General features: G+C 35.3%; 4 protein-coding genes across 4 annotated transcripts in view; all 4 read left to right on the forward strand.

Moving 5' to 3' along the window:
- The first annotated feature begins 3,607 nt into the window (after positions 1 to 3,607).
- On the forward strand, positions 3,608 to 8,055 carry LOC112728354 (UTP:RNA uridylyltransferase 1). Its single transcript, XM_025778442.2, has 6 exons — positions 3,608 to 5,140; positions 5,425 to 5,796; positions 6,204 to 6,427; positions 6,582 to 6,645; positions 7,028 to 7,224; positions 7,657 to 8,055. The coding sequence occupies exons 1-6, from the start codon at positions 3,848 to 3,850 to the stop codon at positions 7,865 to 7,867; spliced, it is 2,361 nt and encodes a 786-aa protein (XP_025634227.1). The 5' UTR covers positions 3,608 to 3,847; the 3' UTR covers positions 7,868 to 8,055.
- Positions 8,056 to 8,145: 90 nt separating this feature from the next.
- LOC112728355 (glyoxylate/hydroxypyruvate reductase HPR3) lies at positions 8,146 to 10,053 on the forward strand. The gene is made up of 2 exons (XM_025778443.3): positions 8,146 to 8,877; positions 9,329 to 10,053. The coding sequence occupies exons 1-2, from the start codon at positions 8,395 to 8,397 to the stop codon at positions 9,848 to 9,850; spliced, it is 1,005 nt and encodes a 334-aa protein (XP_025634228.1). The 5' UTR covers positions 8,146 to 8,394; the 3' UTR covers positions 9,851 to 10,053.
- Positions 10,054 to 11,034: 981 nt separating this feature from the next.
- Positions 11,035 to 14,739, forward strand: LOC112728356 (organelle RRM domain-containing protein 2, mitochondrial). Its single transcript, XM_025778445.2, has 5 exons — positions 11,035 to 11,372; positions 11,836 to 12,020; positions 13,468 to 13,536; positions 13,666 to 13,772; positions 14,437 to 14,739. The coding sequence occupies exons 2-5, from the start codon at positions 11,855 to 11,857 to the stop codon at positions 14,533 to 14,535; spliced, it is 441 nt and encodes a 146-aa protein (XP_025634230.1). The 5' UTR covers positions 11,035 to 11,372; positions 11,836 to 11,854; the 3' UTR covers positions 14,536 to 14,739.
- A 3,367-nt stretch (positions 14,740 to 18,106) lies between these two features.
- The window catches only part of LOC112728361 (uncharacterized), a 113,924-nt gene continuing 112,129 nt past the window's right edge, over positions 18,107 to 19,901 (forward strand). Inside the window, exon 1 of the mRNA XM_025778451.3 lies at positions 18,107 to 18,210. The gene's annotated coding sequence lies outside the window, so the exon portion shown is untranslated. The remainder of the gene's footprint in view (positions 18,211 to 19,901) is intronic.

The raw sequence follows: 19,901 nt of genomic DNA on the forward strand, positions 1-19,901 counted from the left end.
AATGTCACTTGGGTGGCGCTGGCACCGAAATTTATTGGAGCTACAGAAATAAAAGACTTCCGGCCGATCATTATGGTGGGTTGTGTCTATAAGGTCATATATAAGGTGTTGGTTCGGAGGATGCGGAAAGTGATGCCGGACCTGGTAGGCAAAACTCAAACTGCTTTTGTGCAGGGCTGGAAAATCCACGATGGGGCTTTGATAGCTTGTGAAACAGTTCACTGGCTAAGGTCGAGGAAAAGGAGCTCAGCGATAATTAAACTGGACTTTCAGAAGGCTTACGATAGGGTCAAATGGAGCTTTGTGGATATAGTGCTGCAGAAGATGGGCTTTAGCCAGAGGTGGCGGGGGTGGATTAAGGAATGTGTTTGTTCGGCGTCTATGTCAGTGCTCATTAATGGGTCACCCTCTAAGCCCTTTAAGATGGAAAGGGGCCTACGACAAGGAGATCCTCTATCTCCCTTTCTGTTCGTGCTCGTCGTTGATGTGCTTCATAGAATGATTGGGGAGGCAGTGAGGAATGGGCGCATATTACCATTGTTGGTTGGACGGGATAATATTGAGTTATCACACTTACAGTTTGCAGATGACACTATACTGTTCTGCCCGCCAGAGGAAGCGACCATTCGGAACTACAAGCGTCTACTGCGCTGCTTCGAGCTGATGTCTGGGTTGTGTATTAATTTTGAGAAGTCCAGTTTCATTCCGGTTAATTGTGAACAGAGGTGGACACGCAAGATGTGTCTCTTGCTGGGTTGTAAGAAGGCTTCACTCCCTGTCAGATACCTGGGCATCTCTTTGGGAGCGAATCCGAGGCTAGTTAAGACGTGGAAACCAGTGGTTGATAAGGTGAAAGAAAAGTTGAGTATGTGGCAAGCAAAGACTCTCAATAAAGCGGGTAAGCTGGTACTCATTAAATCGGTTCTCAATAGCTTGCCTATATATTATCTTAGTTTGTACAAGATGCCAAAGGCAGTGGCGGAGGAGTTGATATCTTTACAAAGACGGTTCTTGTGGAGCAAGGAGGATGGGAGGATTGGGATACCACTAGTGAAATGGGAGGTAGTGATGGCCCCTAAAAAGGAGGGTGGTTTGGGAGTGGGTGATGCCGTGGTTCGAAATACAGCTCTTCTATTCAAATGGTGGTGGCGGTTCTCAAAAGAGGAGTGCCCCTTATGGAAGAAAGTAGTCTGCTCCTGTAATAACATGAATCCTTCTGCGATGCTACATGGTCAACCTGTTCCCTCAAGAGGGGGTCCTTGGAAGGACATTTGTCAACTCCAAATCAGAGAGCCACAAATCAGAGACATGATGATTAGAGGCTTGTCAATGGAATTAGGAAACGGCAGAACAGTCCGATCCTGGGAGGATGACTGGTTAACTGGTGGTGCATTGAAGGATTTGTTCCCTAGATTATTCTTGGTTTCAAACCTTAAAGGTTCTGTTATAGGTGACTGTGGGTTTTGGGATGTGTTAGAGTGGATATGGAGCTTTCAGTGGAGGAGGGAGTTATTTCAATGGGAGCTGGAACTTTTGAGCCACCTCCATGAGATATTACGTTCAGTTAGGTTAACAACAGAGAGAGAGAGAGGATAGGGTGGTTTGGAAATTTGATAGAACTGGTATTTTCTCTACTAACTCCTTTGTGCAGGTGTTGCAGAAAGCAGTCCTCCCAGAGGAAGTAACAAGCTATAGCTTCACTAGTGCTATTTGGAGGGGTTTTGCCCCGCCAAGGGTCGAATTATTTACATGGTTTGTTCTAATTGAGAGGGTGAATACTAAAGAAAGACTTTGCAGATTAGGAGTCATTAACCAGTTTGATAATTTGTGTGCTTTATGCCATAGGTCTGTGGAGTCTGCTTTTCATCTGTTTCTTGAGTGTGAGATCACTTGGCAGGTGTGGTGTGCTTGGCTGTACGTGCTTGAAAGAGAATGGTCCGTTCCAAGTACACTAAAGCAACACTTTGAGAGTTGGACGGCTACTGCACAAAGAAAGGATGCTAGGAAGAGGTGGTTGATTGGGTTCTTTGCTGTAATCTGGACAATTTGGCTGGAAAGAAATAATCGAGTGTTCCAGAATAAAAGCTCAGGAGTAGCGGAAATTACTAACAGGTCTTTTGAGCTCTCCGACGAATGGATTGGTGGTGATTCATTTGGTTGTTGATGGCAATGCCGAAGATGACTAGGGGTTGATCTACTTTCTTCAGTTGTACTTTGTGTTTGGATTCTGCTTGCTCCACCTAGTGTGTTGAGCTTTTTATTTCAAAAAAAAAAAAAGTAACAAAAAGTCATAAATAATAAAAACTTATAGTCCAAAATGATACTAAATTAAAAAGTACTAATGGTACTAAAAAGATTATAGAACATTTTCTTTTTGTTTGATATTATAAAATGTACAGTTCTCTTTTTTATATTTTTATTTTTTATTGTATTTATTTTATTTATATGATAAATATTTTTTTATATTTTTTTAGTGTTTTGCTTTTTCATGTATATTATTATTTCTTATTATTTTTTAATTCATCTAAATTGTTTTTATTATATGAATTTTTTTATAATATTTCTTATTATTTTTTATGTATTTTATTAGTATTTTATCTTTTAATTTGATATTTATTATTATTTTTATGTATTAAAATATATTTTAACAATTTTTATATGTTATTTTAATTTAGTAAATAAATATTAGTTTTATTATAAAATAATGTCTCTTAATAAGATGTATTTAAATATAAAGTAAAATGATAGGATAATATAAAATATTATTTAATATTTTTTAATATTTTTTTATTTAAAAATAATTTTAAGTAGTATAATTTAAACAATATTTATTTCACTATAATTCATTTTGATATAAAAATTACTGGCACAAAAGATCATTGTTAGATGGGATTCAAACCCCCCTCCTTCAAGGATATAAACAGTAGTAGCCTCAACCAACAGCTAAGTTACCTGTTACTAATATATATGCAAATTAAAATACATGTGAATATCTTTCAACAAATAATTTATTTTTATTTAATTTATTTTAATTTTAATTATAAATTTATTTATTTTTAAATTAATTATATTTTTATTTAATAATAATTATAAACTTATTTATTATTTTTTTATAATTATATAATATTTATTAATATTATTTTTTAATAAATATTTGTAGTATATAATAGTACAATAGATATAAACTAATTAGTAAATTATTAAAATTTGAAAATAATAGTTATTTTAATATAAAAATAAAATATTTATAATAGAATAAAATTAACAAAATATTTATTATTTCTGTTCTATATTATTTAAAATCGTTAGATATTTTTAAAATATTAATAAAAATATCAATTTTAAATTTTTAATTCTAAATTTTTTATTATATTTTATTTGTTAGTTACGTATAATCGAATCAATCGATTCAATTAGTGACTTATCAATTGAACCAACAATCCAGTAATCCATCGATTCAATTAGTGACTTATCAATTGAACCAACAATCCAGTAATCCAATAACTTAATCAGTTCGATTACCGATTCGGTTTCTTGATAACAATACAAAAATAAACGTTAATTCAAAAAAGAAACATAAACAAGATAGTCCTGCTCTGATGAGTCTGATCTGATCCAAAGTTAACAAAAAATTTAAAATAAAATAAAATAAAAATATCATCAGATAAATAAATCCGCCAAACAAATCCTCTTTCCCGTTTACCACACTTCGTTTCCAAGTTCTCTCTCACTCTGAACCAAAACGTTCACGAAAAAAAAAAAGAAGAGAGAAAAAAAAAAAGAAGACGAAAAGCTACTCACTCCTTCACTGTCCCACTCACCCACTTGACCCCTACACCCCGCCACCATGAATGGCGGTGGAGGCGACCCGCCGCCGCCGTCAAACGGCGGCGAGTTCCTCCTCTCTCTCATCCAACGACCCCCTCAACACCACCATCAACCTCCTCCTCCACCTCAATCACACCACCAAAACCAGCCGCCACCTCCGCCGCAGCTGCAGCAACAACAATCTCCGGCAGCACTGGATCCCGCCGTCGCATTAATGGGTCCCACAATTCCATTTGTACCCCCGTCCCCGTGGCAATCCAACGGTCACGATCACCCCATCCCTCAGCTCCATCACCATCACCATCATCAACAACAACAGAACCATCTTCAGCTTCCTTGGCCCCACTCTCTCTCTTACCCGCAAAATCTCTTCGGGTTGACTCATAATCCGTTTGCCCCTCCTCCTGGTGTACCCCAAACCCAAACCCTAACCCCAATTCCCAACTCCAACATTGGAATCGACGATCTCAGAAGATTAGGGTTTCCAGTCGAAACGGTCGCTACTACTACAAATCTAAGCAATAACAGCAACATTAGAGTTGATGCTTTTGTTCAGCAGCAGAAGCAGCAGGAGCTGAAGCTAAAGTTTGGGTCCTTGCCTAATGACGCTTTTGCTCATGAAGTTCCACCTAATGGGGCGGTGGATTCGTTGCTGTACTTGAAGCTGAACAATGGGAACTTGAACTTCCATGTTGAACCGCATAAACAAGGTCCAAAATTTTCAAATTCTGCTGGGAATTTTGATGTTGTTGAACAAGATAGGAGAGGGGTTGAGAGGGGGAATAACAACAACCACATCAATATTAATAACAATAGTTTTCATGGTGGTGGAGGGAATCTTAGGTCTGAGACTAGTAGGGCTCCACCGCCAGGGTTTGGGAACAAGCAAAGGGGAAAGGGTCATTGGGGCTCTGGGGGGAGAAGGAAGGGTTCAGAGGTTGATGATGATCGAGCGATGCCTGTTGATTCTGGGGGATTGGGTGGTAGGATTGAGAGTGTGCACCCTAGGAAGGAAAATTTCAGGATGGTGTCTGGGGGAAGAAGTGGTGGCAGAGGCAATGTGGGTCGCGAGATGGGGATTCTCGAACAGCTTGATCACCCAGGGCCGCCGGCGGGGAGTAAACTTCATTCAGTGTCTGGTGCTGATGTTGAAGAATCTTTGGCGAAGCTTCAAATTGGTGATGCTGCTGATGATGATGGTGATGGTGATCTTGATGCTGATGCCCTTGGGGAGCAGCTAGGTGATTCCTTGTTGGTTGGGGATGAGTCTGAAGACAAGAATAACTCAAGGCAACGCCGTGCTCGGGAGAAGGTTAACACTTAAAATTTTTGATATTGTTGGTAACTATGGATTGTCATTCATTCAGTAACTAGTAATTGAATTGAATTTAATTCTCCTAGTGCTTTGGTTTGAGTATTTGATTTTCATTATTGTAAATACTAGAACTCTTTATGGAAAGACTTAGAATCTATAATCTAGATTTATTGTTTATTATCAATGATCAAATAACGAGGTTTTGGGCCATGTTTATTTGACTTTCTTAGCTTGACCCTGGATTGTTAAATTCTAAGGTCACTTACTGAATTTATTATCAGGATGCCAGATCATTAGATTCGAGAGGACAACGGTTACTAAGCCAGCGGCAAAGAATGTACAAAAGGCAGACGATATGTCGAAGGGACATAGATAATCTTAACGTTCCTTTTCTTGCAATATATGAGTCTCTGATTCCTCCAGAGGAAGAAAAGGTGAAGCAAACACAACTATTAGCGTTATTGAAGAAATTAGTTAGCAAAGAGTGGCCAGAAGCTCAACTTTATATTTATGGATCATGTGCTAATTCATTTGGCGTTTCTAAAAGTGATATTGATATTTGCCTTGCAATTGAGGAAGCAAACATGGAGAAATCCGATATTCTAATGAAATTGGCAGATATTTTACAATCAGATAATCTGCAGAATGTGCAGGTGAGAAGATTGCTATGTTTTTATAGTGTTAATATTGCTATCATATCTTGGTTGTATGTATTCATTTATGTAATGATTAACTATTTTGTGATAGGCCTATGAAGAATATTGCATAATTGAGATAAAATACAACGAACTAAGCCTTTCCTCACTAAATGGGATATAATGGACATATAAAGTCAAGCTTTGTTATATATGAGGAAAATTAGGAAATTGTTATTGGAAGCTTGACATTGGATTTTGGGTTGGTTGGAGTGAGCTTGTAAAAAATATTTTCTCAGTAGATATTTATTTTGATATATTCCACTGCCTTGTTTCGGTTCTTCATGGGGCAGTCAGAGCATATGTGTGCATAACTTAAGGGTTGGGTTTACTGGACTGCTCAACAAACATTCATTTGTTTGCAGGCTTTGACTCGGGCAAGAGTTCCTATAGTAAAACTCATGGATCCAGCGACAGGAATTTCTTGTGACATATGCATCAACAACCTCCTTGCTGTTGTAAATACAAAGCTTCTTTGGGATTATGCTCAAATAGATGCAAGATTAAGGCAGTTGGCATTTATTATCAAACATTGGGCAAAGTCAAGAGGAGTGAATGAAACTTATCATGGAACCTTATCTAGCTATGCGTAAGTTAGCTTCTGATTTGATTTTCCTTATTTTTCTACTCTGGATCAAGTTACACAAGTTTTTACCAAGAACATTAAAATTGGTTGATACACGATCAAATAATTGATGATGAGCACTTGTTCCGTGTAGTAATTTGGGCAGTTCTAATTTCAGGTATGTCTTAATGTGCATTCATTTTTTGCAACAACGAAGGCCTGCTATCCTTCCTTGCTTACAGGTGTGTACTTCTACTTCTCATTCCTTTGCAAGTGTTTTTGATGTAAATGAAATGTCTTTCCACGGTAACCACAGTTTAGTATTATTATTATTATTATAAAATTTACTGGGTTATAATCAGGAAGCTTTCTAAATTAAGGGTGGATACTCACCTTTATATTTTAGAAACAAATTTACTCTAGACTCCAGAGGGTCATTTCCTTAAGTTTTGGGCCTTGAGCAGAGTGAGGTAGTTCTTCTTGAAAAAGCAGTTTGCTGGGTTTTAGTTTGAGGAAAGCAGTTTAGAATACATAAATCAAGTATGCAGAATCTGAAAATGGTAAAGGAATTATCACTTTTGCAATTTAATGTGTTTTCCTGATTAATGACTGTTACCTATGAAGGAGATGGAATCGACGTACTCTGTTAAGGTGGACAATGTGAATTGTGCTTACTTTGATAAAGTTCGGACACTCGCTGATTTTGGACGCCCCAACAAGGAAACAATAGCTCAGTTAGTGTGGGGATTTTTCTATTATTGGGCCTACTGTCATGATTACGCAAATTCAGTTATATCTGTACGTACAGGAAGCATAATCAGGTAAGAGTCTGGATATCTAATTTGTTTGTCATATACTCACAGTCCCATTTGTTATCATTGTCCCTCCTCATTTTGCTAGAAATTGGTTGTTTTCTGAATTCTAAGACAGGCGTTTATGATTAATGTGTAGTTTTCCTTATGCTCCTGATGTCGATTTCCTTTGCTTGAAGCTGCTCCTTAGGAATAAGATACTAAATTGAAACCAAAAAAAGGAAGAAAAAAGAGACTCCGTTTCTTTCTCTTGTTTTTCTGACGAGACTTATTGGATGTCAAATTCGAGCTTAAATGACTAAAGTTTTCCACTATCACGCAATCACATATATGCTTGCATTTGTATAAGATTTAAATTAGTTTGTATATTATTATTGATGTAATAGCTATATATGATTGAATATAATCTTAAATGCCTGATGCTTGCTTTTTGGTGTGTAGTAAGCGAGAGAAGGACTGGACGAGGAGGGTTGGGAATGATCGGCATCTGATATGCATAGAGGATCCTTTTGAGATATCTCATGATCTGGGCAGAGTGGTGGATAAACGCAGTATCAAGGTTCTGAGGGAAGAGTTTGAACGTGCTGCTGATATAATGCAGTATGATCCAAATCCATGTGTTAAACTTTTTGAGCCCTATGTTCCTTCTTGATTCGTTGCTTTTGTCCAATATATAGTGATATTAGGTAGATTTATAGCTAGAGACTAGGGTGAGGAAGTAGTGGACACTCAGCTTGTAAAGGTTCTGCTTTCCATGTTTTCGTATATGACAATGGGTCATGTCATGTTCATATGTGTATTTTTCAAGGTATCTAAATATATGTCATCTAAGTGTAAAAAGCTTTTGTCCCTTTGATCGATCTTAGCTTCCAAGATATCAATTAGCTATTGGGGATTTGTATAATGCTCACAGGCGTGGTTGGGAGGACCATGAAATGCATTCTAAAATGTACTGAATTTCAAATATCTTTGCTCTCAAATATACATGCTCCAAAAATGTGTAGCGAGCCATTCTAGAATGTAAGATAAGTCCCACGTGCATTTCCGAAAACATTTTTCGAAATTGAAACAAAAAATATGTAATATAAGTCCCACGTTCATTTCCCACCTCCCATCCAGGCATCCACAGTACTGCTGTACTTTCAAGAAGCTCCAATTTCCCACCACCGTCAAAATTCAATGGCGGAAGAAGAAAAAGTAGAAGGATTACAGCAACTCAAACACGAAAACCAAGATCTTCCACAAGTGCTTGTTCTTGGTTCTCCAACGTGCTTACAAACCTTAAAACAACTCTACTCTCACAAATTCCGTTTTCTTATCCCAAACACTTCGTTGGACTCACTCTACCCTCTCACCGCTCCACTTTCATCCATCTCCGCCGTCATCTGCAGTGCTTCCTTCTCCCTCACCGCCCCCGTCCTCCGCCTCCTCCCCTCCCTCCGACTAGTCGTCACCACCAGTGCCGGCACCGATCACATTGACCTCAATGAGTGTGGCTGCCGAGGGATACAGGTAGCTGGCGCCGGAAAACTGTTTTCCGAGGAGGTGGCTGATATGGCGGTGGGGCTGCTCATCGACGTCATGAGGAGAGTCTCGGCTGCCGATAGATTCGTACGGACGAGCTGTGAAGCTGCCACGTGGGATTTCCCTCTCGGTTACAAGGTTTTTTTTTTTTTAAATGAATATAGGCTAAATGATTTTAATTTTTATAATAAATTTAATTAGGGACTTATTTTTTCTGCCAATATCAATTTAGATTTTAAATTCTAAATTTATTTAAAATTAGTTAGTATTTATTCTTTTATATTCTGTTACGTGCCTGTTTTGGGGTCTATTTCTATATTAAAGTAAAAAATATGGTCAAACTTATAAATAAATGTATGAAAATATTTTTTATTTTTTTTATTCTGTTCCGTGTTTTAGGAATCTATTTCTATAGTAAAATTAAAAAAATATGCTCAAACTTATAAATGCATTAAGATTAAGGATTCTTCCATCCTTTCCGTTAATCCTTTCAATTTTGTATACATGTTTGGATATTTAAATGTTCTATTAGAACATGTGTTCATTTGCAAGCTTCACTTGGAAAGCAATAACGCATTGATGATTTCAGATATCAGGAAAGCGGATTGGCATAGTTGGACTCGGAAGCATTGGCATGGAAGTTGCTAAGAGACTCGAATGTTTTGGTTGCACCATCTTATACCACTCAAAGCATAAAAAATCTGCAGTTTCATACCCTTTCTATAACAGTGTTATTGACCTTGCTGCTACTAGCAATGCACTTGTTCTCTGTTGTGCACTGAATGAGGAAACAAGGCACATAGTAAACAGGGAAGTGATGTTGGCATTGGGAAAAGAAGGGTTCATTGTGAATGTTGGGAGAGGATCTCTTATTGATGAGAAGCAATTGGTGAAGTTTTTGATGGATGGTGAAATTGGTGGTGCTGCTTTGGATGTGTTTGAAGATGAACCTAATGTTCCTAAAGAGCTACTCAGTATGGATAATGTGGTTTTGACTCCACATTGTGCTGCTTTTACTTCTGAATGTATAATCAAATTGTGTGAACTTGTGGCTGGGAATATAGAAGCCTCGTTATCAGATAAGCCCTTAATTACTCAGGTGAAATGGTGAATGTTGGTTGAAGTGAAATGTTACAAATTTGTCTTATCCCCTGCAATGATTCTTGTATATCATAAAGTTGTGAAGTTTTGAACTCACCCTCACACACAAGATTATGTTGTTCATAGATTATCCATACACGAATCATTCAGGAAAGATGGTATGGTTTTCTACTGTATCTCCTAATTCGATAGGTCAATGATTCATTTGTTGCAGATTTAAGTTTTATTTAAGGGTTTATTATTGACTATGCATAAGGCGAGATTCAAACATCCGATATTTATTTAAGTAGATTAGTGAACTAACTACTAAATCAACCTAATTTGATTCATGAAAGATGATATTGTTGACAAAATTAATAACTCAATTTTAAGATAAATTTGTCAAATGAATCAATCAATTAAATATCTAAAATTTTTTTTTCCATGGATAATTTTGTTACTAATTAATAACACGATCTTTCATATGATTTTTTGTTGTGACAATGAAAAACCTCAAATTTTGCTACAATTAATGTGTAGGATATCATTACTCGAGTATTTGTACAGCAGTTCAAAAGGTGCAGTTGTAATAAATAGAAATTGTTAAATAATTAAATCGATTTAATTAAATTTTTATTTAATAATTTTTAAGAGGTAAATATTGAATTGGTATTCGAAAGATTTTACTGCTGATAAATGTTACTTGATTTTTGTTATGGATAAAATAGCCATCAAAAAATTTTAAAATTTGATAAAATCATTCAACGTAAAAGAATGACGTCACAATGAACAAAAATTATTGATGTGACTGTCGAAAGAGAGCTCCGATGATAGCAGAGAGCTCCAGCGATGTTTCCAATGTTCTTTTCTCCTTCTTATTTGCCATGGCGGAAGAGAACACAGCAGCGAAGTGCTGCCCATGGTAGAGGGAACGTGAAAGGGACGCATCGGCGTATTTACAATTCACTGTCATCATTGTAGCTCTCTGCCATCATTGTAGCTATTTTCCTACGGTTATATTAGTGTTTTCCATTCACTGTCATCTTTTCACGGTTTGGTGATTTTGTCAAATTTTAAAATTTTTTCAGGGACTATTTTGTCAATCACAAAAATTAAATACCATTTTGTCAACACCAAAATCTTTTAAATACCGATTTAGTATTTACAATTTCACTTGAAAAATGCTATTTAATTTAATTTTCATATTGAAACGCCATCGTTTACTGTTGAGAAAAAAAAAAAAAAAAAAACGGGGACAAAATTCTCAATATAAAAAAAAAAACGAAAAACCCTAATCAATCAGTAAACCCCTTCCCATAAATCCGTAAACCAGTTCCATTTCTTTCCCAGTCCCCACTTCTCTCCATCCGCCGCTGAGCTCTGCCGCCGCCGTCGTCTTCCCATCTCCTTCTTGTTTTCGTCGCCGTCGCCTTCGCCTTCACGTCGTGCTCGCATCCACCCGTCGCGCTCCTCTTCCAGTTCCGGCCGTCGCGGGTTTTTTATTCTTCCGCCCGTCTCGTTCTAGTACCGTCGTGCTCGCCTTCCAGTTTCTGGTAGGTGTAGTCGTCTCCTCTTTGATACTTGCTGTGATTTTTCATTTTCACTTTTTGTTGATGGTCTCTGTGTTGCGGTGGTTGCTGGTTTCTGTGTTGTGGTTGTTGTGTTCCAGTTTCTGGTTGCTGTGTTTTTTTCGGGGTTTATCAAATTTTTTGCTATTGCCTAGTTGTTCTTGCTGCAGGTTGCTGTGTTGCTTTTGCTATTTGTTAATTTGTTAAGTTGTTAGTCACTTAATTGCTGTTGTATTAGGTGTTATTAAATTTTTGGCAATGTTGTTGACTTATTATTCATTGCTGCTGCCTAGTTTTTCTTGCCATTAGGTTATTTGTTCTTGTTATTGGTTTTCTAGGTGTTGGTCATTGGATTAATTAGTGTATTTTTAAGATTTACTTTAGAATATAATTATGTTTTTGTGTGTTTATTTATAATTCGATTATTTTGGTTGAACCACCGAACCAGTTAACTAGTACCCGTGGCCATGGCGATGAGGGCGGCAGCGTTGGCAGCTCCCGGAGGTTTGCGGCGGCTCTTCTGCACAAACACGACGAAGCCATCTTTGAGCTTCCCCTTCATTCCGCCCCCACAGGCGGGGGCGCAGCCAGCTCGGCCTATGGCGGAACCCAACACCAACCTCTTCGTCTCTGGTCTGTTTCCCTCTTTACCTTCTCAATTTTTTTCCTCCTGAAGTTTTATGTTTTCTGTAATTTCCATTGAGTATTAATGAAACCCTCATGATTTTTGGAAAACTTAGTTTGTTGATGTAACTGCAGTAGAAAATAGAAAGTGATGTTTAAAGTCTTGGTTCTCTGCTGTTTTGGTATCTTCATCTGTTTTGTCGTGTTTGAAGTTTGGATCTACCATGGTTCTTAAGGTTTCGTATATAGATTATATGTTAGACTGCATTTGACTTGTTATTTGTGATTGTTTTGTGTTTGGATATGAATATGATTTGGGTTTAGCTCTTGTTAAGGAGTTAAATATAGAAAGTTTTTGTGGGAAGACTAAAACTTCAAATTTATAAAGCATGTATTGTATGAAAAAAAGTATAAAAACATTAAAACTTTCTAAATGTGTTACCTTAGCAAGTGCCTTTAGCTAAACCCATATGCATATATGATATTATGATTTGTTAGCTAAATCGAACATGTTAGGTGTTGATTAGTGACACGAAGTTGGTGCGTTGCTAACTAGTTAATTGGGTTTTTGAAGTAAAACAATTGTCTAATGTCTAGTTAATTGGTTTGGAGACGTGGTTTAAAGGGAAAGATCTTCTAGTCTGAAACGCTTCACGCTTGATTAAAAATTCAGTCAATTCTAATGAGTGTTGTGTAATGTTCACATGACCCTATCCTTCACCTGTTTGAACGTGTTCCCATTCCAATAAAGAAAGTTTTTTAAAAGAAGCTTGTTGTGTTTCCTCTTGTTTCTTTCATTGATGCTGCTAACAAAAGTAGCTAGAGGTTATCCTGTATTTCAAATGTTGGATAACATGGCCCCTCCTCAATATTTTCTAAGGATTTGGACAAATTAATTGGTAAGATATGTAAATAATTCAAATTTGTTCCTGATAAAAATATAAATATGACAAGATAGTCCAGCACAAACACCGAGGAGGGATTACTTTTGTCCTACATTTTTTACTTATAGTTGTGCTTTTCTTATTTTTGTTTATTCAAGAAAATTAGAGACATTTAAGATTTTTGGGAAATCATATTCATCAAACTTATCACTAAATTGGATAGAAATAGAGAATCATATCATATTCTACTACATAACCAGAAGTAGAGAATGCATCTTACGAAAGCAGGGAAGATAGAGGTAGAACATGGACATGAAGAGGGAACAGGAAGAGATGGTTATTTGGACTTTGGAGTGGTAGAGTGTGTATATCTAATTAGAAAAAAATAGGATTTTTCCAAAATAGAAATTAAAATCACAAATATGCCCTTTTTTTTTGGAAAAAAGGGATGTCCTGCTTTATTTCCGTGATTTGGCTATCTTTCCAAGTAATACACCATCGGTTTGATTTATACTTCGTCACATGGACTGTTTTGTTGACCAAGTTATTTTTATGTTTGCCAAAACTTTCAGGGCTTAGCAAACGTACTACTTCAGAGAAGTTGAGAGATGAATTTGCAAAGTTTGGTGAAGTTGTTCACGGTTTGTTCTCCTTCTCTGAAAATTTGAACATTCAAGTTCATCAATTTCAACTATGGTTTTTTGTAGAATTATATGTATGCTTCGGAATCTACTACAAAACCATAACTTTCTCCCTTTTTCTGCTTTCAGCAAGGGTGGTAACTGACCGAGTATCAGGTTACTCTAAGGGGTTTGGTTTTGTGAAGTATGCCACTCTAGAAGATGCTGCAAAGGGCATCGAGGGCATGGATGGCAAGGTAAGCTGAATTAAACTCGATGCTTACTCCATGATCACGAGCCATATGACAAAGTTGATTTCTTGGTAGAGATTATTGTCTCAGATTTTTCTCTGCATGTATGTGTATTTTAACATGACAAGACACAATTTATAACTAATGATACTAATGCTTTAATAATATACAATAAACTTAAATGTTTCTTGTTTTTGCAAACACATTTCTTTGAATTTGAACTATATCTCATTTCTATTGTTTAGACACAGGTTTCCTGAAAATTGGTTTTAAAGTTTCCTTGCTATACCCTGTAGTTATTTTCTGGCTTGCAATGCCTGTATGAATATTCATAACCTGTAGATTATGTACGGATTGCCAAGCTCATGTACGTGTTTTATAGTTTGACATTTCAACTACAAATAATAAAATATGAATCTTGATCGACATTTAGATTTCTGATTTAAGAACTTGTCATGATCGAGTTCATCCTATAATATAAGAAGCATGGACACGCCATTGAGTTGCCCCGTCAAAGTTGGTGTTTCATTGGTTATAACATATTTGATGGATTTGTGTTTCTCGACAACATTTCTGGTTATGCAGTGCTTGCCTTATGCTATTGCTTTCAGCCACAGTTTCGTGGCTTATTTGAATAACCCTGACTGATATGTTTTGTGATGCAACACAGTTTTTGGATGGCTGGGTTATCTTTGCTGAGTACGCAAGGCCAAGACCTCCGCCGGGACAACCTGAAAACAATATGCCACCTCAATATGGGCGGCATTGATATCAGTTATAAGATTCTTGTGCCCGGTTGAATTGGTTCAGTATAAGTTGTTGCGAATGCAAAAAGCACAGAAGTATTATTTATGAGGGCAGGGACACGTGGGTGTTCTTTTTAATTACCTATAAAAGTTTTAGATTATTGTAATGGGAGATTCACCTTCCAGGACATTGTTATAACTTATAATGCAATGGTTCTCTTCCAACAGTACTGTGGTTATGATTGATCTGAAGTAACATGGCTTTAGTTACAGGGTGTTGGTGCTGATGTTTCGAGTTATTTGGATGCGCACAAGATATAACGGTGGTGATGGTAAAGTATAAGTATGCGATTGCATTATTTTGTAGAGTAAAGTGACATAAATATTTGAGTATTTATATTTTGGACAGATTAGTGTTTAAAGGAAAAAATACTAATAGTGTCCTTAAAAATAGTAGGCGTAGGCATATTATTTTTAAATTAGCTCTTATGATTAGAATAGAATGTCTTAATTTGTCCATGTTTGTTATTCTGAAGGATTTTTATTGGTATCTTTTTTTTTAGAGGCTTGTTACACATACAAGCTTTTTTGACTTACAAGTCTTATAAGTTGGCACAAGCCTAACAAAATATACGCCCATTACACTCCCACATTTAAGATTAAATACACGCACGTTATTCAACCACTTCCTATTTTCAAAGCGCGCTACTCACTATGCATTATGAACGACTCTTCTTCTTCCTCCATGAAAACGAGTTTTTTGCCAAATTTGTTCGATCTTCTTCGTGCGTTCTCTCTTTGTCTTTTTATTTGTTGTTTTACCTTCGTTTATCATTGGTATTCTTGCTTTGTTTTTTTTTTTTTTTTTTTCGATTTTTATGGTTTCTGAAATCAAGTTTTGAAATCGTTTTGAAGATAATGGAACTTTAGAAATATACCCAAACGATTATAGAAATACACCCAAAGGATTATAGAAATACACCCAAAAGATTTAAGAAATACACCCAAAATTCGTTGAAGTACACCTTATGCATAATATAGAACTCTTCCTCTTTCTCGTCCTCATCTTCTGCTGCTTCTTCTTCTTCATTTTCTTATTTCATATTCTCATAATTTTTTTTGGGAGGAAAAAATCAAACAAAGAAAAAAAAATACATAATGTTGCAATATCAAAAGAAGAATGAGGAGAAACACAACGATAAAAATGAAACACTTCAAAAACGATTTCAGAGTTTGATGTAAAAAAATAATGGAAATCGAGAATAATGAAAAAGAGAACAGAGAGAAAAACATATAAATGAAGAAGGAGAAAGAGAAGGTAAGAAATTCGAAAAAGGAAACGGAATCATTTCAAAAATTAAAAATCTATTAGAGGCGTGTTTGAGCATAATATCAATTAGAGGACTTGTAAGACTTGTATAACAGAATTACTTGTATGTAGAGATTAATTCTTTTTTTAATAATAGACTAATCTGTCCAATATATAAATTCTCAAATATTTATTTGTCACTTTATTTTATTTTGTATGCTATTTTATGTTTTGAATCTTAGAAGGTAAAAATTAATAATCATTGCGATTTGTATTATATTGTAATAATTTGAATATCTAATTCTTTCTTCGGTTAATTCAATTTTGGAAAAAATAATAATTTAAAAATTTTTAATTATATATTTTAAAAGTTGGATTTGTTATATTTTGATTTTGAAAAAAATTAATAATTAAAATTTTTAAATTATAAAACATTAAAATTTGAATGAGATAAAAGTCATAAAACCGATTTAATTTAAATCATTTGAATCTGTAGATTAAAAGATAAATTTAAACCCTTACAAAATCGCAATCACTTGAATTAGATTGGATTAAATAATAAAATCAAATCAGTACCAATTGGGAATTAAATTGAAAAATAAAATCAGACACAACTTTTGTTTTTATATATAATTGGTGTAAAGTAATAAATAGTGTTCTGTTCTCTAAATTATAATAGGATTTATATTTCAACAATGAGAAAAATCTCCACTAAAAGATCGTCACTCCTTTCTTTTTTCTTTCTCTTGAAATTTTAATAAAAATGGTTCAAATTAATGATACTTGAAGAGAATCATACGGAGCAAGAAAGAAGGTATCCTATATGAGTTTGAATCTTAATAACCACTGCTAGGATTCGAACCTACGTGGCTTTAGTTGGAGGCAAATATTTTTGCCACTGGATCACATGCCTCAGCCACGATAAAACTTTTAAATATATGGTTTGTGTGAGTGTTTGATGTAACAGCCAAAGATGGTTGGCTGTCCAATTCATCTGGGAAAACGAAAAAAAACCCAACTATGAATAGTTGCATTATAAAAAAAAAGTAAATCACTTGCATATAGTCTAACAGTTCATTATCTGATTTCTTACTCAAGAGATTAGAAGTTTGAATTTTATTTTAGACAGAAAATATTAATCAGCCGTTTGTCCTTGAAAGAATGACCGGCGATGAATAAATTAGTCACCAAGTTTACGGATGCATGGATACCATTAAAAAAAAATTATTCAAAAAACAAACACTAGCTGTACACATATTTTAATCTCCCCCATTCGATATCGAATATCATAATGCACGAGAATTCATGCATGCTCGATTTGAAAATATAGAACCTTAGAAAGATCCCCTAATCCGAGGTATTATTGACTACACTTATTTATTTCTTTCTTTCTTCCTTGTACACGTTAATTCACGTACGCTGTCTGCTGATTTGAAAATTTTGAAAGGATAAGTGAGAGTAGCTTATTTGAAAGTCAATCTGTCACTAATGACGGACAAAAAGTTGGTAACCCATAACCAATTGAATTTGCACCTTACCTCCGATCCCACACACCACGAGGGTCCATGTGCCTCCGATCCACACTTATCTCGAATGCCTATGGTGTGGACGGGGTTAAGTCAACGATTTTTTTGGTCCCTCTAATAAATAACATATAGTTTAAGATTTGCTTCTTGACATCTGCATGTGAAAAAATATATATATAAAATATGACTTTGATGTCAGCTACAATATTCAAGAAAAATATATGTTAACGGACAAGTGGTGTTTCACTTTCACCATTTATCTGCTTGCTTCACGAGCTCATTTTCCATTCATCCCAAAACACATTTTTCAGCTTCATCTCTTTTGCAATCTATCCCTTTTTGGGTACAAATAAACGTAACTTCTTTTGCATATCTAAGCTCATTCATCTGTCAAAAAAAAAAAAAAAAAAAAAAGCTCATTCGTCATCTACACTTGTAGCGGCAGTTTCGTAATGTGGGGTCATCTGAATCGAAGCGTAGACTAAAAAAGTAAAAAGGTCTGTTTTTCCTTTAATTTGTAGCTTTATTTTGTCAAGACTTGCTCAACAGTCAACAGCTTCAATTGTCTTGTTTTGCTTATCAAATATACGGAAAAGATATAAAGATTAAAAAACCTCACTACTAATTGAAAAGAAGGGAAATCAAATATATATATATATATATATATATATATATATATATATATATATATATATACTTAACCCATTTCACCTACTAGAATGAGTTTTGCAGAGCAGGAGCTTTGGATTGTGTGGAGATATTCAAGAACATATGAACGGGTGATTCATCTGGAGAAGAAAAATGTAGAAGATAATTACAGTGGGAATGTGGGATTGCTGATGATATTGCCCAAGGACTGAGAGGTAGGGTCCATTGCACATATTTATCACGTAATTTCCTACATACATTTTATGATTTAGTTATAACATATATAATTTAATTATTATTCAATAATATTAACTTTTTTATTTTTATTATTTAAATTATGATTTTATTATAATTTATATACTTATTTAATTGTTAATAGATCAAATAATTCAGTAATGTAACTCATCAGTTAAACTATTGACTCAGTGATTTAAAACTTGGACAGATCTATTATCAGTTCAATTTTGATAATTATAGTTGTTCTTTATTTCATATTTTTATGAAAGACAAAGATGATGCCAAAGTGTTTATAGAATTTTTTAGCGGGTTAGGTGTAAGAATGGTAATGAGTAAGATAGGGTTGGATTTGGACTCTATTCTAATTTTATTTGTAGGTTGAAAATTTTTTAAAAATTCTATTCTATTCTATCTGCAAGTTGAGAATTTCTCAATTTTAATCTTACTCACATCCTAAAGTTCTAAACTATCCTACCTACTCGACTTTACCCATAAAAAAATAAAAAATTTTAACCAAATATAAAATTCAACCATTCCAAATTTTATACGTATTAATAAAATAAAAAATAAAAAATTAAGTTTAAATTAAAATTAAAAACAATAAAATCTTTAAAAAATCTAACATATAGTTACAAATAATATGATCATCAACTAACTTAGTAGTTATTTTAAATTTTTATAAGAAAAAGATTGTAAGTTCAACACTCATTTTTCTACTACATACATAACTTTTACATATATATATATATATTAGGAGTATGGGTAGAGTAGGATAGGATATATGCTAAACCCATATCCTACCCTATCCACCAATAAATTCGTATCGCACCCTACTTTTCTCGCAACAGATCGGATAGACAACTCTACTCGAATGGATTGATCCAGATTAGATATGCGTAGATAAGATATATATTGCCAGTTTTAATTAGGTGTGTTGTGTGGTGTGTAAGTTGGACTCTTAAATTACACCCAAAGTCTTTTTTTTTTGGTCGAATATTTTGTCTTTAGCCCAATGTTCTGAAAACCAGATTGGACCGGCCAAAATCGGGAATCGGTCATCTGACCGGTCCAGTTAACCCCCAAAATTTCTCTACAAAAAATTGATCAAAAAATCGGTTGAACCGATAGTTAACCGGTGGACCGGACGAACTGGACGGATTTTTTTAAGTTCCGATTTTTTAAAATAGCCCAAAACGGCGTCGTTTTGTGACGCAAAAAAAAAAAACCACGACCCACTAACCTAACCCACCCCCAAATCATCCAACACTCAGTTGTCACCACACGCCTCTCTCAACCCTACTTTCCTTTTCCTTTAACGAGCAGAGGGACTCCACCATCCACACCACAATTGACACCGACAGTGAGCCAGTGACCACCAGCGGTTGCCGCCCTCGTGGTTTGAAGCGTCTAGCATCATCGTCGTCTGGTCTTCAGAAGAACACACACGACACACCCCACAACATAGCTATCAGCAGTGTCGTCGTCCTGAACTATGAACACTGAAGCTTCTGGTGTCCCCGTCGTCGGCTTCTGTCAACATCGTAGTCGACTAGTCGGGCATCTGTTCTGCCGCCGTGAATTGCAGTGAGTTCTTGGGTTTTTCAATTAATTTTTTTTATTTGGTTTTAATTAGCTGTATGAATTGTTGATTGCTGCAGTGAGGAATTTA

Source organism: Arachis hypogaea, chromosome 12 (assembly GCF_003086295.3).
Source record: "Arachis hypogaea cultivar Tifrunner chromosome 12, arahy.Tifrunner.gnm2.J5K5, whole genome shotgun sequence".
Lineage (NCBI taxonomy): Eukaryota > Viridiplantae > Streptophyta > Magnoliopsida > Fabales > Fabaceae > Arachis > Arachis hypogaea.